At 22.8% G+C, this 18,163-nt stretch overlaps 2 protein-coding genes across 7 annotated transcripts in view; one reads left to right on the top strand and one right to left on the bottom strand.

Annotated features, from left to right (window-relative positions):
* The window catches only part of LOC127283715 (serrate RNA effector molecule homolog), a 37,436-nt gene extending 20,915 nt beyond the window's left edge, over positions 1-16,521 (top strand). The window contains exons 5-17 of one of the 5 annotated variants that reach the window (XM_051308741.1): positions 1,931-2,125; positions 3,335-3,401; positions 3,507-3,763; positions 5,071-5,282; positions 5,358-5,471; positions 5,589-5,923; positions 6,021-6,161; positions 6,409-6,651; positions 6,811-7,244; positions 7,342-7,614; positions 8,047-8,085; positions 12,391-12,531; positions 16,074-16,521. In XM_051308741.1, the coding sequence (XP_051164698.1) occupies positions 1,931-2,125; positions 3,335-3,401; positions 3,507-3,763; positions 5,071-5,282; positions 5,358-5,471; positions 5,589-5,923; positions 6,021-6,161; positions 6,409-6,651; positions 6,811-7,244; positions 7,342-7,614; positions 8,047-8,085; positions 12,391-12,531; positions 16,074-16,149 (2,527 nt within the window). In that variant the 3' untranslated portion in view covers positions 16,150-16,521. Of the gene's footprint in view, positions 1-1,930; positions 2,126-3,334; positions 3,402-3,506; positions 3,764-5,070; positions 5,283-5,357; positions 5,472-5,588; positions 5,924-6,020; positions 6,162-6,408; positions 6,652-6,810; positions 7,245-7,341; positions 7,615-8,046; positions 8,086-12,390; positions 12,532-15,210; positions 15,777-16,073 lie in introns of those variants that run through there. The other 4 variants (XM_051308745.1, XM_051308743.1, XM_051308744.1 and 1 more) reach the window with 4 other exon arrangements.
* A 378-nt stretch (positions 16,522-16,899) lies between these two features.
* The window catches only part of LOC127283717 (uncharacterized), a 189,354-nt gene continuing 188,090 nt past the window's right edge, over positions 16,900-18,163 (bottom strand). For both annotated transcript variants that reach the window (XM_051308748.1, XM_051308749.1), the window contains exon 8: positions 16,900-17,184. In XM_051308748.1, the coding sequence (XP_051164705.1) occupies positions 17,091-17,184 (94 nt within the window). In that variant the 3' untranslated portion in view covers positions 16,900-17,090. The remainder of the gene's footprint in view (positions 17,185-18,163) is intronic.

Consider the following 18,163-nt stretch of genomic DNA (forward strand, 5'->3'; position numbering starts at 1 on the left):
ACAGTAAACAACATATATTTCAGGTGAATTATTTTTTCTGATAATTTCATTTATTTTAAGTGTAATAAAATTGTTACTCATATATAGTTATCAAATAAAAGATATGAAACATTTCACATGAAAACTAAGATTGATGTCATGGAAATTTAAAAATTTTTTGTTAATTGGTAATGATTTGTGTACTTATAAGAAAATTTTGTCTATATTTTATTGTGGGATTAACTTCAATATAGAGAAATGAGAGTGACTCATTATACTCTCTAAGTCTGAAATAGTCATTTTTGATTAATTCACAGTCATTTTTAACTAATTCAAATAGGGCGGATTCGTTTACTGTGAAAAACACATTTCCCCATACTAGGTCACGTGGGTTTCTCCCACATGCCGTTAAGGAAAATATAGATTTATATTTTTCCCTATTTGTCCCCTTTTTTCAAACAAAATTTCCCCTATTCCCCTTTTTTCAGTAATTTTTATGCTGCAAAGCCTGTTATTTTTAAAAAAATCCGATTTTTTTTATTTAAAAATCAAATTTATGTTTACTTACGTAACATTTTTAAAATTTAATTTTTAAATAGTTTATTTTTTAATAAATACATAAACAATAAATTTAATAATACAAGCATCAGGAAATATTTATATTTTTATCAAAAAGAAAATAACATTTTTGAATTAAAAATTTAAAACTGTTCAATATGTAATTCATATTTTTAAAAAAAGTATTACTGAAGAAAAATATTTTCAATTTGCAAAAACATTATAAATCATAATTATTTCGGTTTCTAAGCAGCGTAATGCAATATAAAAATAATGCCTCATAATTTGATAAGTTAAGTCATAAAAATATTCGTATAATATTATTTAAGTATTTTCGTAAATATTGTATTTTAAAATATATTATATTAAAATATTTTATTTGTAAAAAATTGTATTTCAGGCGATACAATAATTAAGTATTAAAGAATATTTAATTAAATTTTTTTTTTATTTACTTAATTTCCGAAGAATGTTATTAAACTTATTGAAAATAAATAAATTGGCGCTTAATTTTAATTAATTTTTTTTTAATTAATCAAATTTTACAAGATTAGCAGTTAATTTCTTTTATAGTTTAATAAAATTTTAGATGATTTTTAGTTGAAATTTTTTTAATATTTGAATGCATAAAAAACTTTATAGAAAATTCGAAAAAAAAAATAATTTTAATTTTTAAAAATGATTTGATATTTCGAAGAGATGCAATTAATGTGCAAATAAATTCTCTGAGTTATTAGTGCAAAAACCAATATTTTTAATATAATTATAAATTTTGTTAAAAACAGTAAATTATCAAAGAAATTCATTAAAAATTTTGAAAATAATAAAATTTGCAAACAGTTTAATTTTTATAAATAATGGAAATAATCCATTTTTATAATTTGGATTTAATATAAATCATTCAATTTTTAAATAGTTTTTAATTGAAAGTTTTGACATTAGTTTAAATTATTTCAAATTCAAAATTTCAAATGTAATTCAATTTTCGAAGAATTTATTTCGAATTATTTTATTATTTTATTTTAAAATTACAAAAAATTACAAAATTACTAAAAGCTCTGTCTGCAATTGTTTTTTTTTATATATATATTTTTTTATTATTATTTCTAATAACAGTTAACCTAGAAATCGCGCAGTAAATATAAAATATTAAGAGACGAAAATTAATTCATATATCAATATGAAATCAATTCGAAAATGTAGTCGCTTAACTCCTCAGTTATTAGCAAAAATAAGGTGAAAAATTTTTATTTTAAAAAAATTTTATTTTTTTAATTAATTTTGATTTATTATATTTTATTTATTTACATATAAATATGTAAATTACATTTTTTTTATTTTAAAGTTTACTTAAAAATGTATTTAATTTTTGTTTAATTTACTTTCTTTACAGTCGTGAAGTTTCAGGGAATTTTAATAATTCCAATGTTGAAACACAACCACCGATGATGACATTTAAAGCATTTTTGGGCACTCAAGAAGATACAATCACTGACGAAGAAGCAATTAAACGGTACAATGAATATAAACTAGAATTCCGACGACAACAATTGAACGAATTTTTTGTTGCTCACAAAGACGAAGAATGGTAAGTGTGTTTTTTTTTTTTTGTTTTATTTACTTTTCTTGGAAATTGTAACTGGAATTAAAAATTTTTGTTCACATAATATTAAAATTAACAAAATATTTTTATTTTTATTATGTTCTTTTTTGAAAAAAAAAAATAAAACAATTACTAGAATAATTCAGACTTCAGGAGGTTTTTTTTTTAAATTCTTTTTTTGAAATAGCACGTTAGCTAAGGTTTTAACAAAGGGTGCATTCTGAGTATTGTGATGAAATCTCATTGCTGATGCTAAATTTTAATTAATTTTCTTTTTGCAATCAATCATCATCATCATCATCATCACGTTTCCAATATATTTTAACAAATGATTGTCGATAAATATTAATTGAAATTTAAAAATAATGAAATTACTGATTTTCATTTTGTTTTTTATTTTAATGAATGATTAATTGTTAAAAATATAATGGTTGCGTTTTCGCGATGTGAGAACAACGCATTTCAGAATACATCCTCTATGACCAAGATATCTGTCTATTCCTACAGCGCACAGCCTTCATCGCTCTATGCTTTGGGCAAAGGGCCACCTTCGTTCGTTTATTTTTTCACTATCGCGTTACGCGCATCATTATTGAAGAATTGAGCTGTACATATGAGAATTAGCTAAATGAGATTTAATGAGCTGGGCGCGCAAAGCCCAAATATGCTCATGTAGGCCGCGTTTTAAACCCGCACAATATTTAGAGAAAAAAAAAATAAAATTGAAACATTACCTTTGACGAAACAAATATCGTCGAAAAAATCTAATTGCGAGCAAAATATATGAAAAAAAAAAGAAAATCAGGTGAGGCTGCATTCTGTAAAAGAAAAACCCATGTCAACTCTTATAACAACTAATAGTTCTTTTAGGAATTTTTAAAATCTATAAATATTTTTCAATATATTATTACATTTTTTTAAATTACGTTTTCTTTTATCAAAAAAAAAAAAAAAAAAAAAAAAAAATCTCTTTTACGAGGAATCTTATTTGAAATAATTCGCTTTAAATATTAATCTTTTTTTTCTGAATCTTCTCGAGTATTAAAATTCAAGAGGAAAAATATATTTTTGCCTAAAAATTGACTGAAAATGTCAATTAAGTGGTTTGAATTATCATTAAATGTAAATAGAAATAAACATTTATTTTGAAAAAAATTTTTGAATTACTTTTTTTTGTTTTATTGTCGCTGTTAGGTTCAAGATAAAATATCATCCAGAGGAGTCTGTTAAAAAAAAAGATGAACAATTGTCCACGTTGAAGGTAAAAAAAAAAAAAAATAGAAATTGATTTTCATAGCAAATTAAATTTCAGAAACATTTTTTTCTTTTATTTTATTTATTTTTTTAATGAAAATATTAATTTTAGAAACGTGTGGATGTCTTTTTGGATTTACTTGAAAGTGGTAATATTGAGAGAATCTCTGTTGATATTGAGCAATCTGATCAAATACTACGTCTTTTGGATTCTGTCGTTATAAAATTGGAAGGAGGAACAGAGGAGGATTTAAAAATTTTAGATGTAAAACCTCCTAAACCTGTGACACATACAGAACCAATTGCCGTTTCAAAGAAGGAAGAGGTCAAAGAAAATAAGGCACCCGTTGAAAAAAAAGTCGAAGAGAGGTGAAACAAAATTTTTATATACATCAAATTTCAGGTTTTGCGCACTTATTTACTAAAAACTACTGTTATCTGCTTTTTTTTAATAGTTTACTACTATTTAAATACTTTTTTCAGCATTGTGCTGCTAAAAGTTAATTTTTTTGTTTATAAATTTTTCAAATTTATTTCCTTAATATAATATAAATTTAATTATTATTTTTATATTTTTTTATATTTATTATTTATTTTAATAAATTAAATATTTTATTTATTATTGATTTTAATTTAAAATAAAAGAACAACTTCTTTCTTACAGTATCTATATACTTATTTTTCATTATTTAAATTGAATTTAATAATAACAATTTAAGTTTAATTAAATCACTTAAAATTAAAAAACATTTTAATAACATGATTCTAAAAATATTCAGGACAATAAAAAAAAGAAAATTTCAATTTTTGTCCAATTTAGAATTTGTATTTTGTAAAAAAAAAAAAATTAAGTTTTTTGAAAATCCATGCGAAAGATTCAAAAAGTCATGAAAAAGGCGTGTAAAAAAAATTGTCAATGAAAAATAGTCAAAATTGTAAAAATAATTCAATATTTAAAACGAAAGATTAATAGAATTTCAACTAATTTTTTCTTTCTTTTTTTTTTTTTACAATTTCTAAGTTTATTGATTTTTCTATTAATTTCTTGTTTTCTAAAAGTATTTATTTTCTTAAATTTTATTTTTATTTATTTATTTTCAAAAATAAACGGGACAAGCCCTTTTGTACAAATAGTACAAGAAGAAATTTTTCTTTTCTTTTTGTTAAATATTCATTTTTTAAAACAATTTTTCTCTCAAATTCTAATTTTTTTTTTTTGAATTCTTAAAATTTATATATTTATTTACTTTTAGAAATTGGTAAAGAAAATAATTTTTCCGCAAATTCTCCCTTTTATTTTGAGAATTTCTAAAATTGTCGATTTTTCCTGAAAAGTTTCCTTTTATTTTGAGAATTTATAATTTTTTTTTTTTTTTTTTTTTTTTTTTTTTTTTTTTTTTTAATAGAATTTCTAAACTTTTCTATTTTTTCTTTCAATTTTTTTGACTTTTTATTTTCTTTTTTCAAAACTATATTTTTCTTCATATTCTAATTTTTTGGAATTTCTCTTTATTTATTTACTTTTAAAAAATGGACAAAAATTTACAATTTTTATCCCATAAATTCTTTTCCTTTTTGGAAATTTCTAAAATTTTCTCTTCATCATTGTAAATGATTCAAAAAATTACTATAAATTTCTCTTTTTTTTAAAAAAAAATATTACATTTCAATTATAGCACGGAGAGTAAGAAAAGTCCTCGCGTTGAAAGTGAAGAAGATAAACAAAATGGTGATGTTGAAATGAAGGATTCTAAAAAAGAAACAGAAGAAGAAGAAGAAGAAGATGTTGATGAGAAAGAGAAGACCGAAAAAATGGAAGATGAAGATGAAGTACAAAAGGAAGAAAAATCGGAAAAAATTGATACTATTGAAAAAGAAAAGGACAAAGGTTTGTAAAATTTTTATTTTAAGTAAAATAATAAATAATAGTTTAATTTAAATTAATATTAAAATTTTATTCCAGCTGAAATTTCTGAATCTAATGTCAAAAAACGAAAGCGAAGTAATAGTAATAGTAGCAGTAATAGTAGTTCCAGTTCTTCAGATAGCGAAGACAATGAACCGGCAACTGAATCAAGTAATTAGAATTTATTTTATTTATTTAATATTAAACAAGCCAAAGTCCTTTCAATAATAATTGTAATTTTTCTAGTTTTTTATTTGTGGAAAAAAATTGATTTTTTTTTTATTTTAGATGTAGAGACTAAAGGAGAAGAAGAGGAGGAGGAAGAAGAAGAAGAAGATAAAGAGAAGGACGACGAGGACGAAAAAGAGAAGGTAAAAAAAGAAGATGAGGAGGAGGACGATGACGACGATAAAGAGAAAGAAAAAGAGAAGGAGAAGAAGAAAGAAAAAGAATCGCCTGTCGAGGAGGAAAACGTAAATGAGAAAAAAGAAACATTAGAACCTGAAGCTGTTATCGATTTAGCGAGTGAAGATAAAGAAAAAGAACCTCGAGCACTTCATAAAACAAGCAGTATCTTCTTAAGGAATTTGGCACCTACAATAACTAAAGCCGAAGTTGAAGCGGTAAATTTAAAATTTAAATATTCCAGCCTTTTAAATTTATATATACTTAAAAAAAAGTCGAGTTTGAATTAAAAGCGGAATTTTCTGTTATTTTTAGATGTGCAAACGATTCCCTGGATTCCTGAGAGTTGCAATAGCAGATCCTCAACCTGAACGACGTTGGTTCCGTCGTGGATGGGTTTCATTTGAACGTCAAGTAAACATCAAAGAAATTTGTTGGAGTCTAAATAATATTCGGGTAATTGAAAACATTTTTTTTTTTTTAGATACACAAAGCATTATTTTTATTAATGCAAATAATTTTATTATTATTTTATTATTAGCAATTTTATTAATTATATTCAAGTAACATTGCGAAATTAGTTATTTTTGGATATACATAAACATTTTTTTTAAGTAGACAAAGAATTTTTTTTTTTTTTAATGCAAATAATTATTTTATTAGTTACAAAATTTAATTAAACAATGGATTTTTTTTTAAACAGCTGCGAGACTGCGAATTAGGTGCAATAGTAAATAGAGATCTCTCTCGACGTGTACGCGCTGTAAATGGAATGACAGCACACAAACAAGTAGTCAGAAACGATATCAAATTAAGTGCAAAAATTGTACATAATTTAGATAGTCGTGTAGGACTTTGGGCTGATGAAAAGAAAGATCATGACAAGGGAGATGAAAAGAAGGAAACAAAGACAACTGATCAAATGGCAATGGAAATTGAACAAGCTGTGAGTTTTTTTTTTAGTTTTACAAGTATAATTATAATTTTCATAAGAGATTGAAAGGTCACTTTTGAGATTTTTTTTATCTTTCGTTTTTGGGATAGAGAAATAATAAGAATAAAATAAAATAGCAGGGGTAAATAAAAATTTACTGTTCTTTTTTAGTCTTTTGGATTGTCATCGAAAAATCCTGTATTGAAAAATATAACCGATTATCTAATTGAAGAAGCATCAGCTGAAGAAGAAGAATTATTGGGAATGTCTGGTGATCATGAAGAAGGACAACTTGGTGGCGATTCTGATGGATTAATTGAAAGAGATCCAATATTAATAAAAGTTTTGGATAGATTAATTTTATATTTGAGAGTTGTACATTCCGTTGATTATTATAATCATTGTGAATATCCAAATGAAGACGAGATGCCAAATAGGTGTGGAATAATGCATGTCAGAGGACAACCACCATCATCAAAAGTTTCATGCACTGAATTATCAGAATATTCACGTAATTTTGAAACAAAAATGTCAGCTTTCCTTGCTCCAATGGTTGCCGTTACTGCCGATGATTTTGATAAATTAGGAGCCAAAGATGCCGAAGCGTACGTTTCGTTGAATAAAATAAATTTATTTATTTTCAGTTACATAATTGTTATTTATATGTAAATATATATATATATTTTTTTTTGTTTCCTACAGCGAGGTAGAAAAATTTGTTCAAGCAAACACTCAGGAATTATCAAAAGACAAATGGCTTTGTCCCCTTAGTGGAAAGAAATTTAAGGGACCTGATTTTATACGCAAGCATATTTTTAATAAACATGCAGAAAAAGTATCAGAAGTAAAAGCAGAAGCTGAATATTTCAACAATTATTTAAAAGATCCAAAGCGTCCTCAACTTTCAGAACATCCTGGTAATAAAGCTCCAGCAAGAGAATCATCACGAGATGGATTTTCCAATTTCAATTCTGGGTAAGTCTTTCTTTTATTCCATTATATTAAATTATATTTATTAAAATCATTTTTTGTTTTTTAATTGAATAATTTTTTAAAGCAATTTATTTTAAATATTATGCCTATTTCTTTGTGATTGAAAAATTCTACTTTGATACATTTCCTTAAATGCGTTTTTTTTTTTTTTATTTCTTTTTAAACAAAAAAAAAATCATAATTTTAATGTTTATTTTTTAAAATTAAAAAAATTTGATATAAAAATAATCATTTTGAAAACTTTTAACAAAATTCATTTTCACTAAGTAATTGGCAAATATTCATATTATTATTATTGTTATTCCCTTTGCTAGACTCGGGAAATGATTATTAAAAATTAATTTATTCTTTGCTTGAGGAAAATTTATAATATTTCTGAATTTTACCATTTCCCTTTTTCGATTGATTTACCAGTACTACCGGAATCGTACCACTACCATTATCCCGAAAAACGTAAGCGAGTTTTTAAATAATTTTGACAGTATTCTTGATTAGGAAATCTTTTCTTCTCTTTCTAAATTGATAATGTGAAAGTTCCACCATTTGAATAAAAAAAAAAAAAAAAAAATTAAAAATCTATGGAATTTATTTCCATTTTATTAAAATTCATTAAAAAATGAAAATAAAATATGTACTAAAAAAATAGTTTAAACAAATTTATATTCTAATGGTGAAACTTTTTTTTCTGTATTCTAATTTAAAAATTTCTAATTTTAAAAAATTTTTATTTGTTTAAAAAATGCATCACTTATTCGCATAAATTTTATTTGTTGTGCAAACTCTTTCTTTATTTTATATCAATTTAGTATATTATAATGGATCACTCCACGGAAGGAAACATTAGTCGAGAATAGATTTTGTTCATATTTTGTTAATTTATAAATGTTTAGAGTTCTAAATAAATTTGTCAATTATTATTGCTAAATTTCAATTATTTTACAAGTTATTTTCAATTAAATAATTATGGTAATTTTTTTTATCAATTTTTTATCTTGTAAAGTATTGATCGATGAAAAGAAGTTGGTTAATAAAAATTCTACGAATTCCAGATTATAAGAAATTTAATTTCTATAATATATCAAAAACCGAAAAAACATCATAAAATTACAGTTGGGTTCATTGAAAAATAATAAATAAATAAACTTCAAATTCGGTTAAATGAAAATACTATGAAATACTAATTATATAGGTAAATAAAACTTCTTTGAAATACAAAATTTTATAAAAAAAATTCTATGCAATGAAAATTCTGTAAAAAACATTACGTTTAAATGGAAAATTTTGTTAAATGAATATTTGGCTAAAGAACAATTTAATTAAAAATGGAAATTCAATTAAATACACAAATTTAAATAAAAATACCAAATTAAAATTTGATTATTTAAAAATTTAGTCAAAAGTATATTTGTTTAAATATAATTATTTATAAATACGCGTGCAAGAAATTGAAGAAAAATAAATTTCAACGATTTTATTAAAAAATTTCATGACATTTCAAAAATTTCATGAATAAAAATAAAATTCCATGAGAATTCCAGGTATTTCAGGTGTTGTAAAAAGTTTGCAATTGTCAAAAATAATTGAGTTGAAACAAAAAGTTGTTTATTAATTAAATTAATTTCAACAAAAATAATTTAATTTGTTTAAAATATTATATGTAAGAAAAAAAAAACCAATTTGAATGTATTAATTTATTTAATATAATTAATAACCTATTATTATTTAAGTATAATAATTATAAGAATAAGGAAAAGAAAACTTCAATAATTTTTTTCCTCAAAAAAAAACATCTTTTTTATATCCAAACTATAGTTTCATAACTTATTAAAGTTCATTTTATTTTTAAAAAGTTTGAAAAAAATCGTTAGTCGCTAACATGTTTAAAAAAACAATGAGAAATTGTAATTTAAAAAATAAATCTTGATTCGCATAAATAAGCTCAAAAATTAATTTATTAGAATTTTCATTTCATCGAAATTTAATAGAAATTTCTATATATTACAGAATAATTACTTAAACGAATTTTCATTGTACAGTCTTTTTATTTCATCGAATTTTGACAGAATTATTATTTGCTCAAATTTTCAATACACAGAAGAACATTTTTTGAACAAGATAAAAATGTAAATTTTAATATACAAAGAATATCTATTAAACACGCGTCGTTGATAGTAAATTCTCAAAAAAGTCTTATCAGTTATTAACTATAGGGGTTTTACATGGAAGAAAATACTGATTAAATAAAAATTCTTTGAAATAAAAAATTATGTAAATAAAAATTTAATTCAACGAAAATTCTGTCAAAAACTATTTCGTTTAAATTTTGTTAAATTAATATTTGGCTAAAGAACAATTTAATTAAAAATGGAAATTCAATTAAATACACAAATTTAAATACAAATAACAAATTAAAATTTGATTATATAAAAATGTAGTCAAAAGTATATTCGTTTAAATATAATTATTTATAAATACGCGTGTAAGAAATTGAAAGAAAATAAATTTCAACAATTTTATTAAAAATTTTTTCTTGACATTTCAAAAATTTCATGAATAAAAATAAAATTCCATGAGAATTCCAGGTATTTTATTTGTTTAAAATATTATATGTATAAAAAAAAAGAAAAACACCAATTTGAATGTATTAATTTATTTAATATAATTAATTACTTATTATTATTTAAGTATTATAATTTTAAGAATAAGAAAAAGGAAACTTCAATAATTTTTTTTCTCAAAAAAAAAAAAAAAAACAAAAAAATACCTTTTTTATATTCAAACTATAGTTTCATAACTTATGAAAGTTCATTTTATTTTTAAAAAGTTTGAAAAAAATCGTTAGTCGCTAACATGTTTTAAATAAACAATGAGAAATTGTTATTTAAAAAATAAATCTTGATTCGCATAAAAAAGCTCCAAAATTAATTTATTAAAATTTTCATTTCATCGAGATTTAACAGAAATTTCTATATATTACAGAATAATTACTTAAACGAATTTTCATTGTACAGTCTTTTTATTTCATCGAATTTTGACAGAATTATTATTTGCTCAAATTTTCATTACACAGAATAGTAAATTTAAAAGAATTTTTATTTTACAGAAAAAATTCCTAGAGAATTTCTTATAGAAAGAATTAATTTCTAGACGAATTTTTTAATTTCTTCGAATTTATATTTGACAGAATTTTTATTTTACAGAACTTTCATTTGTCTGAATAAATTTCTGTTAGAAAAATTTGAGTGCTAATTTTAAAATTAATCAGAAATTATCAACGAAATTATGATTGGTTAATTTTTAAATTAGAGTCCAAATTTTTCTGCCACATATTTATTCGGACAAATGAAATTTCTGTATAAAATAAAAATTCGTTGTTTAAAGAATTCTGTAAAATATTTAAATTTAAAGAAATGAAAATTCGACTAGAAAAAAAAAATTCTTTCTAATATTAATAAATACGCGTGCGAGAAATTGAAAAAAAAATAAATTTCAATATTTTAATCGTTGTGATCATAAACGTTTTGAGTTTGACTGAAGTAATTTACGAGATAAAATTTTTTTTAAAAAAGTGCCATATTTGTTTTTAATTGTAAATAACTTGTAAAATAATTGTAATTTTGTAATAATATTTGGCAAAATTATTTAAAATCCTGAACAGTTTCAAGTAACAAAATATATGAACAAAATATATTTTCGATTAATGGTTTCTTCAATGGAATGCCCATATATATATATATAATATATGAAGGGTAGAATGACAAAAGGGGTCAAGCGCCAATTTATCGAAAATGAGGTTTTTGCATAAAAAAATCAAGAAAATTCATTTACACATTTCTGTAGAAGGATTTCCTTTTTTATTGCGTATTTAAATCAGTTTTTAATAAAAATTAAATTAATAGAATAGCCTTAAATTTACTTTATTGCAACCTGATTGAAAAACAAAAGAAAGTGATGAGTCAATAATATTATCAAAATAAAAAAAAATATTATTTTTTTAGGTTTTATTTTAATATTTTATTTTAATTTTATTTTAATAATATTTTAATTAATAAAATTAATAATAATAATAATGTATTTTCAATTTTAAACAATTTTAAAATCATTTTGTTATTAATTTTTAAATATTTTTATGGTTATACTAAGTGAACAATTGAATTTAAAGATGAAAGTATTGCTCAATTCCAAAGCAAGCAATTAATTCGTAATTTTCTTGAAAACAAACAATTTTTTAAAGGAATTTTTTTTTCTATTCATTTCGTCGATTCCATAGAAAGAAACTAATTTTCCAGTTTTTCTTTAAACTGTATATTTTTTTTATAATTAATGCTTAAAGAAAATGTGCGCAGTTGATATAACCTCAAGGAACCACAGTTTTTTTTAATTTTATCGTTAATATGTAGGTTTATTTCAACAAATTGTTGTTTATTTATTAAAACATACTAATATATCGAAACGGTTTTCTCAGTTTTTTTTTAAATGACCTGCAAAATTTTTAAAAATGTTTTTTTTACTTCCTGTAAAAACAGTGAATTGGCGCTTGACCCCTTTTGTCATTCTACCCTTCATAATATATTAATTTTTATATATTTTAGTGAGCAATAAAATAAATGTTTTCTTTTGCACACTAATTCACCCCTTTTCACTCTTTATATTTTCGTAAATCAGCAAACTTGTTTCTATGTATTAAATACTCTGAATTTGAGTGAATGAAATTGTTTATTGTTCGTGATATCGCTTAATTTTTTTTTGCATTTATAGATTTGGAGGTGGATTTGGAGGTGGTAGTGGATTCGGAGGAGGCAGAGGTGGATACGGCGGAAATTTTGGAAACAGTGGCGGTGGAGGTGGCTTTGGATTTGGAATGTCTCGTTCTAATCGTGGAGGCTTCAATCGAGGACGGTAAGATCATTTAATTTAATTTTAAAAAAACACTGTATCTATATATGATGTGTATTCCACGCCAAAGTGAAAGTCCATCTGCAATTGCATCTCCGATTTTTTTTTCTTTTAGTACTAATAGGGGCCATCCATAAATAACGTTGCACTATTTTTCACCATTTTCGACTCCCCCCCTCCCCCATGTTGCACATTTTGCATACATTAGCGCCATTTTTTCTATTGAATGTTGCAAATTCTTGACCCCCCCCCCTCCCCTTCAAGCGCAACGTAATTTATGGATGGCCCCTAATTGAGACTAGCATCCATGAATTTTTTCAAATTTTTTTTAGCAAGCCGATTTCGAATTATGGAATTTTGAAAATTGGAGAATTTTCATGACTTTTAATGATAAAAAGTCATTTTTCTCATTTGACGTACTGATCTCCAATTTTCCAAATTCCATAACTCGAAAACGGCTTGCTAAAAAATTTTGAAAAAAATTCATGTAAGCTAGTCTCAATTAGTACTAAAAGAAAAAAAAATCGGAGATGCAATTGCAGATGGACTTACACTTTGGCGTGGAATACATCATATATATATATATATGGGGGATTCCATATGAAGTGATCAAGGGTAGGATTAGGATACCCTTTACTTTAATAATTTCTATCTCTCACACAATTGAATAAAAAAATTTTGCCAATATCAGTTTTGATAGGTTTTTTTATGCCCTTTTGATTGGTAATATGCATTTTTGAAAAAAAAAAATTTTTGACCAAAGAAAATGAAAGTCAAAAATAAATTTGACTTTTTTGGGGTGACAGACCCGATTTTTTTTTTTTTTTTTTTAAACGAAAGCTGAGGTTTTTTCCTATAAGGACATGTAAACGAAAAAGTGGGATTAGAACGATTAACCTTTGAAAATTAGAGATTTGTAGTTACTTGAACGCTGCGAGCTACCGCGCGCGATGACAATAATAGCTCGCAGCGTTCAAGTAACTACAAATCTCTAATTTTCAAAGGTTAATCGTTTTTTTATTCAATTGTGTGAGAGATAGAAATTATTAAAGTAAAGGGTATCCTAAAACTTTCACCCCCTCCCCCCTAAAAAATATTGGTTAAAATAGAAAAATATTTTTACCAAAAATTACCATCTAATAGTACTACAAAATGCCCTATGTTTGGGCATGATAGGAGAAAAAACTTTTTTCACCTTGATCACTTCATATGGAATCCCCCATATATATATATATATAAAGATATGCACAAATATCTGGAACTTTTATCCTTTAATATCCTTTAATTTTATAATGAATATTTTAATTTTATTTAAAATAGAATGTTGTTAAAAAAAATGTTATCAAAATTCGTTTTATAACAAAATTTTATTACCGGGAAACAATCAAATCGATTTGAATTTATTTTTTTTACATGAAGTGTGTTTAAAAGTATTATTTTTTTAAATAAATGTTTTTTTATTATGCATGAAATTCATAAAAAAAAAAAAATTCTTTACCTTCATAGCTGAATATGGAAATAATTAAATTTTTTAAAGCTTATATTCTCAATTTACAATTCTTTAATTCAAATATATTGTTTTTATTATTTTTTCGTAATTAAAATAAGGATAATTTTCGAATTATAAAAAATACATAAAATAGGTTAAAAAATAAAGAAAGAAGAAAAAAAAAAGATTTCGGAACGAATTTCAAAATTTCTTTAATTAGGAATTATCATGAAAATTGTGACTGGTGAATTTTAAAATCGCCGCCGAAAAATTTCTACTAAATTGTTAGTTCGGCCGTTTACAATTGCGGTCAAATTGAAAAATTGGTGTTTTAATAATTTTATAAAATAACAATTCGTGCTAATAGAAAATTGGACAATTGAAGCTTTTGCGGTGAAATAAAAATTCTGGCATTTAAATATTCAAGTCCTAAATTAAAATTCAGTTAAATTATTACTATTTTAAATAGGGTCAAAATTTTTCATATGGGCCATTTATTAACATTTTATAAATAAAGAATTTTTAAAATAATATTCAAGAGAACAATTTTTTTAAAACAAAAAATTTACTAAAAATTTCAATTGTTTATAACAATGACTTTAAAAATAATGTTATGTAAAGATTCATTTTAAATGAAATTTTATTAAATGCTAATTCAGAAAAATGAAAATTCGACTAAAAGAAAATTCTATCTACTGAAATTGTATTAAATGAAAATTCGCCGCTTGTAAAATTTTTATTACCTGATAATCAATGTTTTAGTTATCAAAGAGTAATTTTGATAAATTTTTAAGAACCAAATTGATAAATAACTATTGAGATCGTAATTCAAAAAGTTTTCGTAAAAGAAAATAATCATTTATATTATAAATTTTTTAATTGAATATCGATACTAATTGACATAAAAATTCTATTGAAATTATATTAAAATTTTTTAATTTGTTTTAAATTAAAAATCATAGTGTGCTTCAATTTTCTTTTTATTGCACTGTCATAAAAATTAATTAGAAAGAAACATTTTAACTTGTACCTACAAATAATTTCATTAATCTTTTTATTTTTTTGTTTTTTTTTTATAAAATTAATTTTAAAAAAAAAGTTCCAGAAATTTGACTATATATAAATAGAAAATATGTATAACGCAAGAGTTATTAAATTAGCGTCAATCGATATTATTTAAATAATCTTTTCAGAATTGCTCCTGACTCTACATCAAGGCCTATTATTAATTATAATGACTTGGACCAGCCAGACATGGATATATTTTAAATTCAAAAATTAATCAGTATATTTAATAAAGTATTATTAGATTCATAAAAAAAAACAGTGCGCGAGAAAGTATAGAAAAAAAAAATTATATTATTTTTTTAATCTCGAGATTTTGTCACTTGACTTTAGCTTTTTTTGATTAACAAAATCAGAATTTTGAAGAATTTTCATATTTTCTGATCAATGAAATTATAAATAATTATATTTTCTTTTTTAAAAACAGGTACTTACGGATTATAAAGATAACGAAAATAATAAGTTAAAAGAAAAAAAGAGAGAAAACTTTCGGGTGAATTAACTCGACTTTCGCATCATATAATTACAAAATGAAAAAAAAAAAAAAAGTTTCTCTAATAAATAATTTACGTTTATAATATAATTTAATTTAAATTATACGCTAATTAAAAACGAAAAAAAAAATCGTACGGCGTTGTACATAGAGAGAAACAGCCGGTTAGTAAGGGGAACAAATAAACGTGTTTGTTGCTAATCAGTTGTTTTTTATTTTTCCCATTCCACTGGTATCCTTGTCCAGTTGGTCTAACGTCTCTTATGTATAAAATAGTGAAAGTTTATTAATTACGTTAAAATGTTTATAGAATAAAATAAATGAAATTATCAAATTTTCATTCTATAATATACAATAATTTATATCAAACATTTTTGTTTGTTTGTTTGTTTTATTTTTTAAAATTACATAAAAATAGCGTTCATTTTTCTTAAATATTTTTTAAATTCAAAATAATTCATCAGTAAATTAATTTTTGCTTATTTTTTCCATTTTCAGAGGAGGTGGCGATTTCAGACCAGTTATTCATTACCGTGACCTCGATGCACCCCGAGAACCAGATGAATTTTTGTAAAATATTTCCATTTTATAAATTTTTTTTTTTGTTCCTTCACATAAAAAAAAAAATTAAATTATACATATATTTTCCATTTGAAAATATGCTAGTACAACATTGAATTTAAAAACAATAGATTTTCATATTATTATTATCATAATAATACACGAAATTTGTTTAGAATTTAAAAAAGATCCCTAAAAAAAAAATATGTAATATAACGTAATTTTTCACTTTAGATATATGAAACAAATAATTTCATAGTTTTTCTTTTTTTTTTTTTTGACTTATTTTTTCTTGTCATAAAAAATATTTAAATGTAAAAACATTTGCAGAAAAAAAAAAAATTAAACACGGAAATAATATTCAATCCTACATTTAAATATATATTTTTATTTACTATAAAAGAGAATAAAGTATATTTTACGTTATGACTATAAAATTGAAATATTATTTGAATAAAAGAAATATGTGATTTTTCATCGTATATTTTGCTTTGTATAATTTGAAAAATTAATTTCATTATTTAAAAATACTTTGGACAAAACTAATAATAATGATAATATTATTTGTCAACAATATAAACATATTAGAAACTTAAGTTTACAATTGTAACGAATAAAAATTATTTCCGACTATAAAATCGGCAATTATAAAAAAAAAAAAACAAATAAAAATTGTGAATCAATTTTGTCGTGTAATAAAATGAATTGTACTAAAAAAATTATCAGGTTTTTTTTATTTTCCAATAAGTGAGAAAAAAACAGCTTTAATTAATAATAACTTTTTATTAATAATTATTTCATTTTTTTATATATATATATAATTAATATATTCCTATACAATATTATACAATAATTATATTACTTGCGCTTCTCTATTTAAAATACTGTTTTTTATCGTGACAATACGATTATTTATTTATTTTTCTTTTTTTTCATGCAGTTTTAAAAAAATATCTAAGTCCGATCTCGACACAATTGCTCATCTGTTCCATCTCCGCAGTCATCAATTCCGTTGCATTTTAAATTCTTTGTGATGCATCTGCCATTCCTGTTAACATAATAAAAGTTAATGAATTTAAGATAATAAAATTAAATGAATTTACTTGAAATGTAAATTACAAAGTTAAAAGCAGTATTATTGCCATTATTAGAATAACATGTTGTGTATTAAGTGAAAATTTCAAAGACAAAAAAAAAAGAAGATATGTTAAAACTAATATTTCCGTAGCATGCAACGCAACGTCGTAAAAAGAAATATTAACAGGTCGAGAGAACTAGTTTGCATTTTTGTGCCATTTGTTGGGAGAAAAAAAAAGAATTTTTTTTTTTTTTTTTTGCACTTATCGATAATATTTCATTCCAACAAAAGAGTGATTTATGATCACTTTGAGTTCAATGCTTGTTAATAAATTCAAATCCAAATTCGTATATTCAAAATTCATTCATAATAAAATTGATTAAAAAAAAAAAAAGCAAAGGCTTTTATTTGCATAATTATACTTGTAAATAATATACAATCAAATAAATAGTGAATGTCAACAAGTCATCGATTAATTTCGTTACGCCCACGATATTATATAAGAAAGTTGAATTCGGGTCATTCCATCTAAAAGAAAGCATTGATCGAGAATAGATTTTTTAATTTTTATTAATTTGTAAATGTTCAGGATTTTAAATAAGTTTGTCACGTGTATTATTGGAAAATTTCAATTATTTTGTACGTTATTTTCAATTAAACAATTATGGTAATTTTTTTCAAGATTTTTTTTTATTTTGTAAACCGTGCGATCGTAGAAAAAAAAGAATTTGCTATTTGTTAATAAGAATTATTATTATTATTATTAGAATTTACTTTCAGGAAAATTTTTTTTCTTCTAATTATTATTTAACAGAAATTCCATTTATACGAATTTCCATATAAAGAAATTGTTATTTAAACGAATTTTTAATTTACAGACTTTTTATTTTATCGAATTTGAATTGTAAAAAATTATTATTTGCTGAAATTTTAATAAGAATAGTAAATT

This window comes from Leptopilina boulardi, unplaced genomic scaffold, assembly GCF_019393585.1.
Source record: "Leptopilina boulardi isolate dan_hultmark-lab unplaced genomic scaffold, ZJU_Lbou_2.1 LbouV2_310, whole genome shotgun sequence".
Lineage (NCBI taxonomy): Eukaryota > Metazoa > Arthropoda > Insecta > Hymenoptera > Figitidae > Leptopilina > Leptopilina boulardi.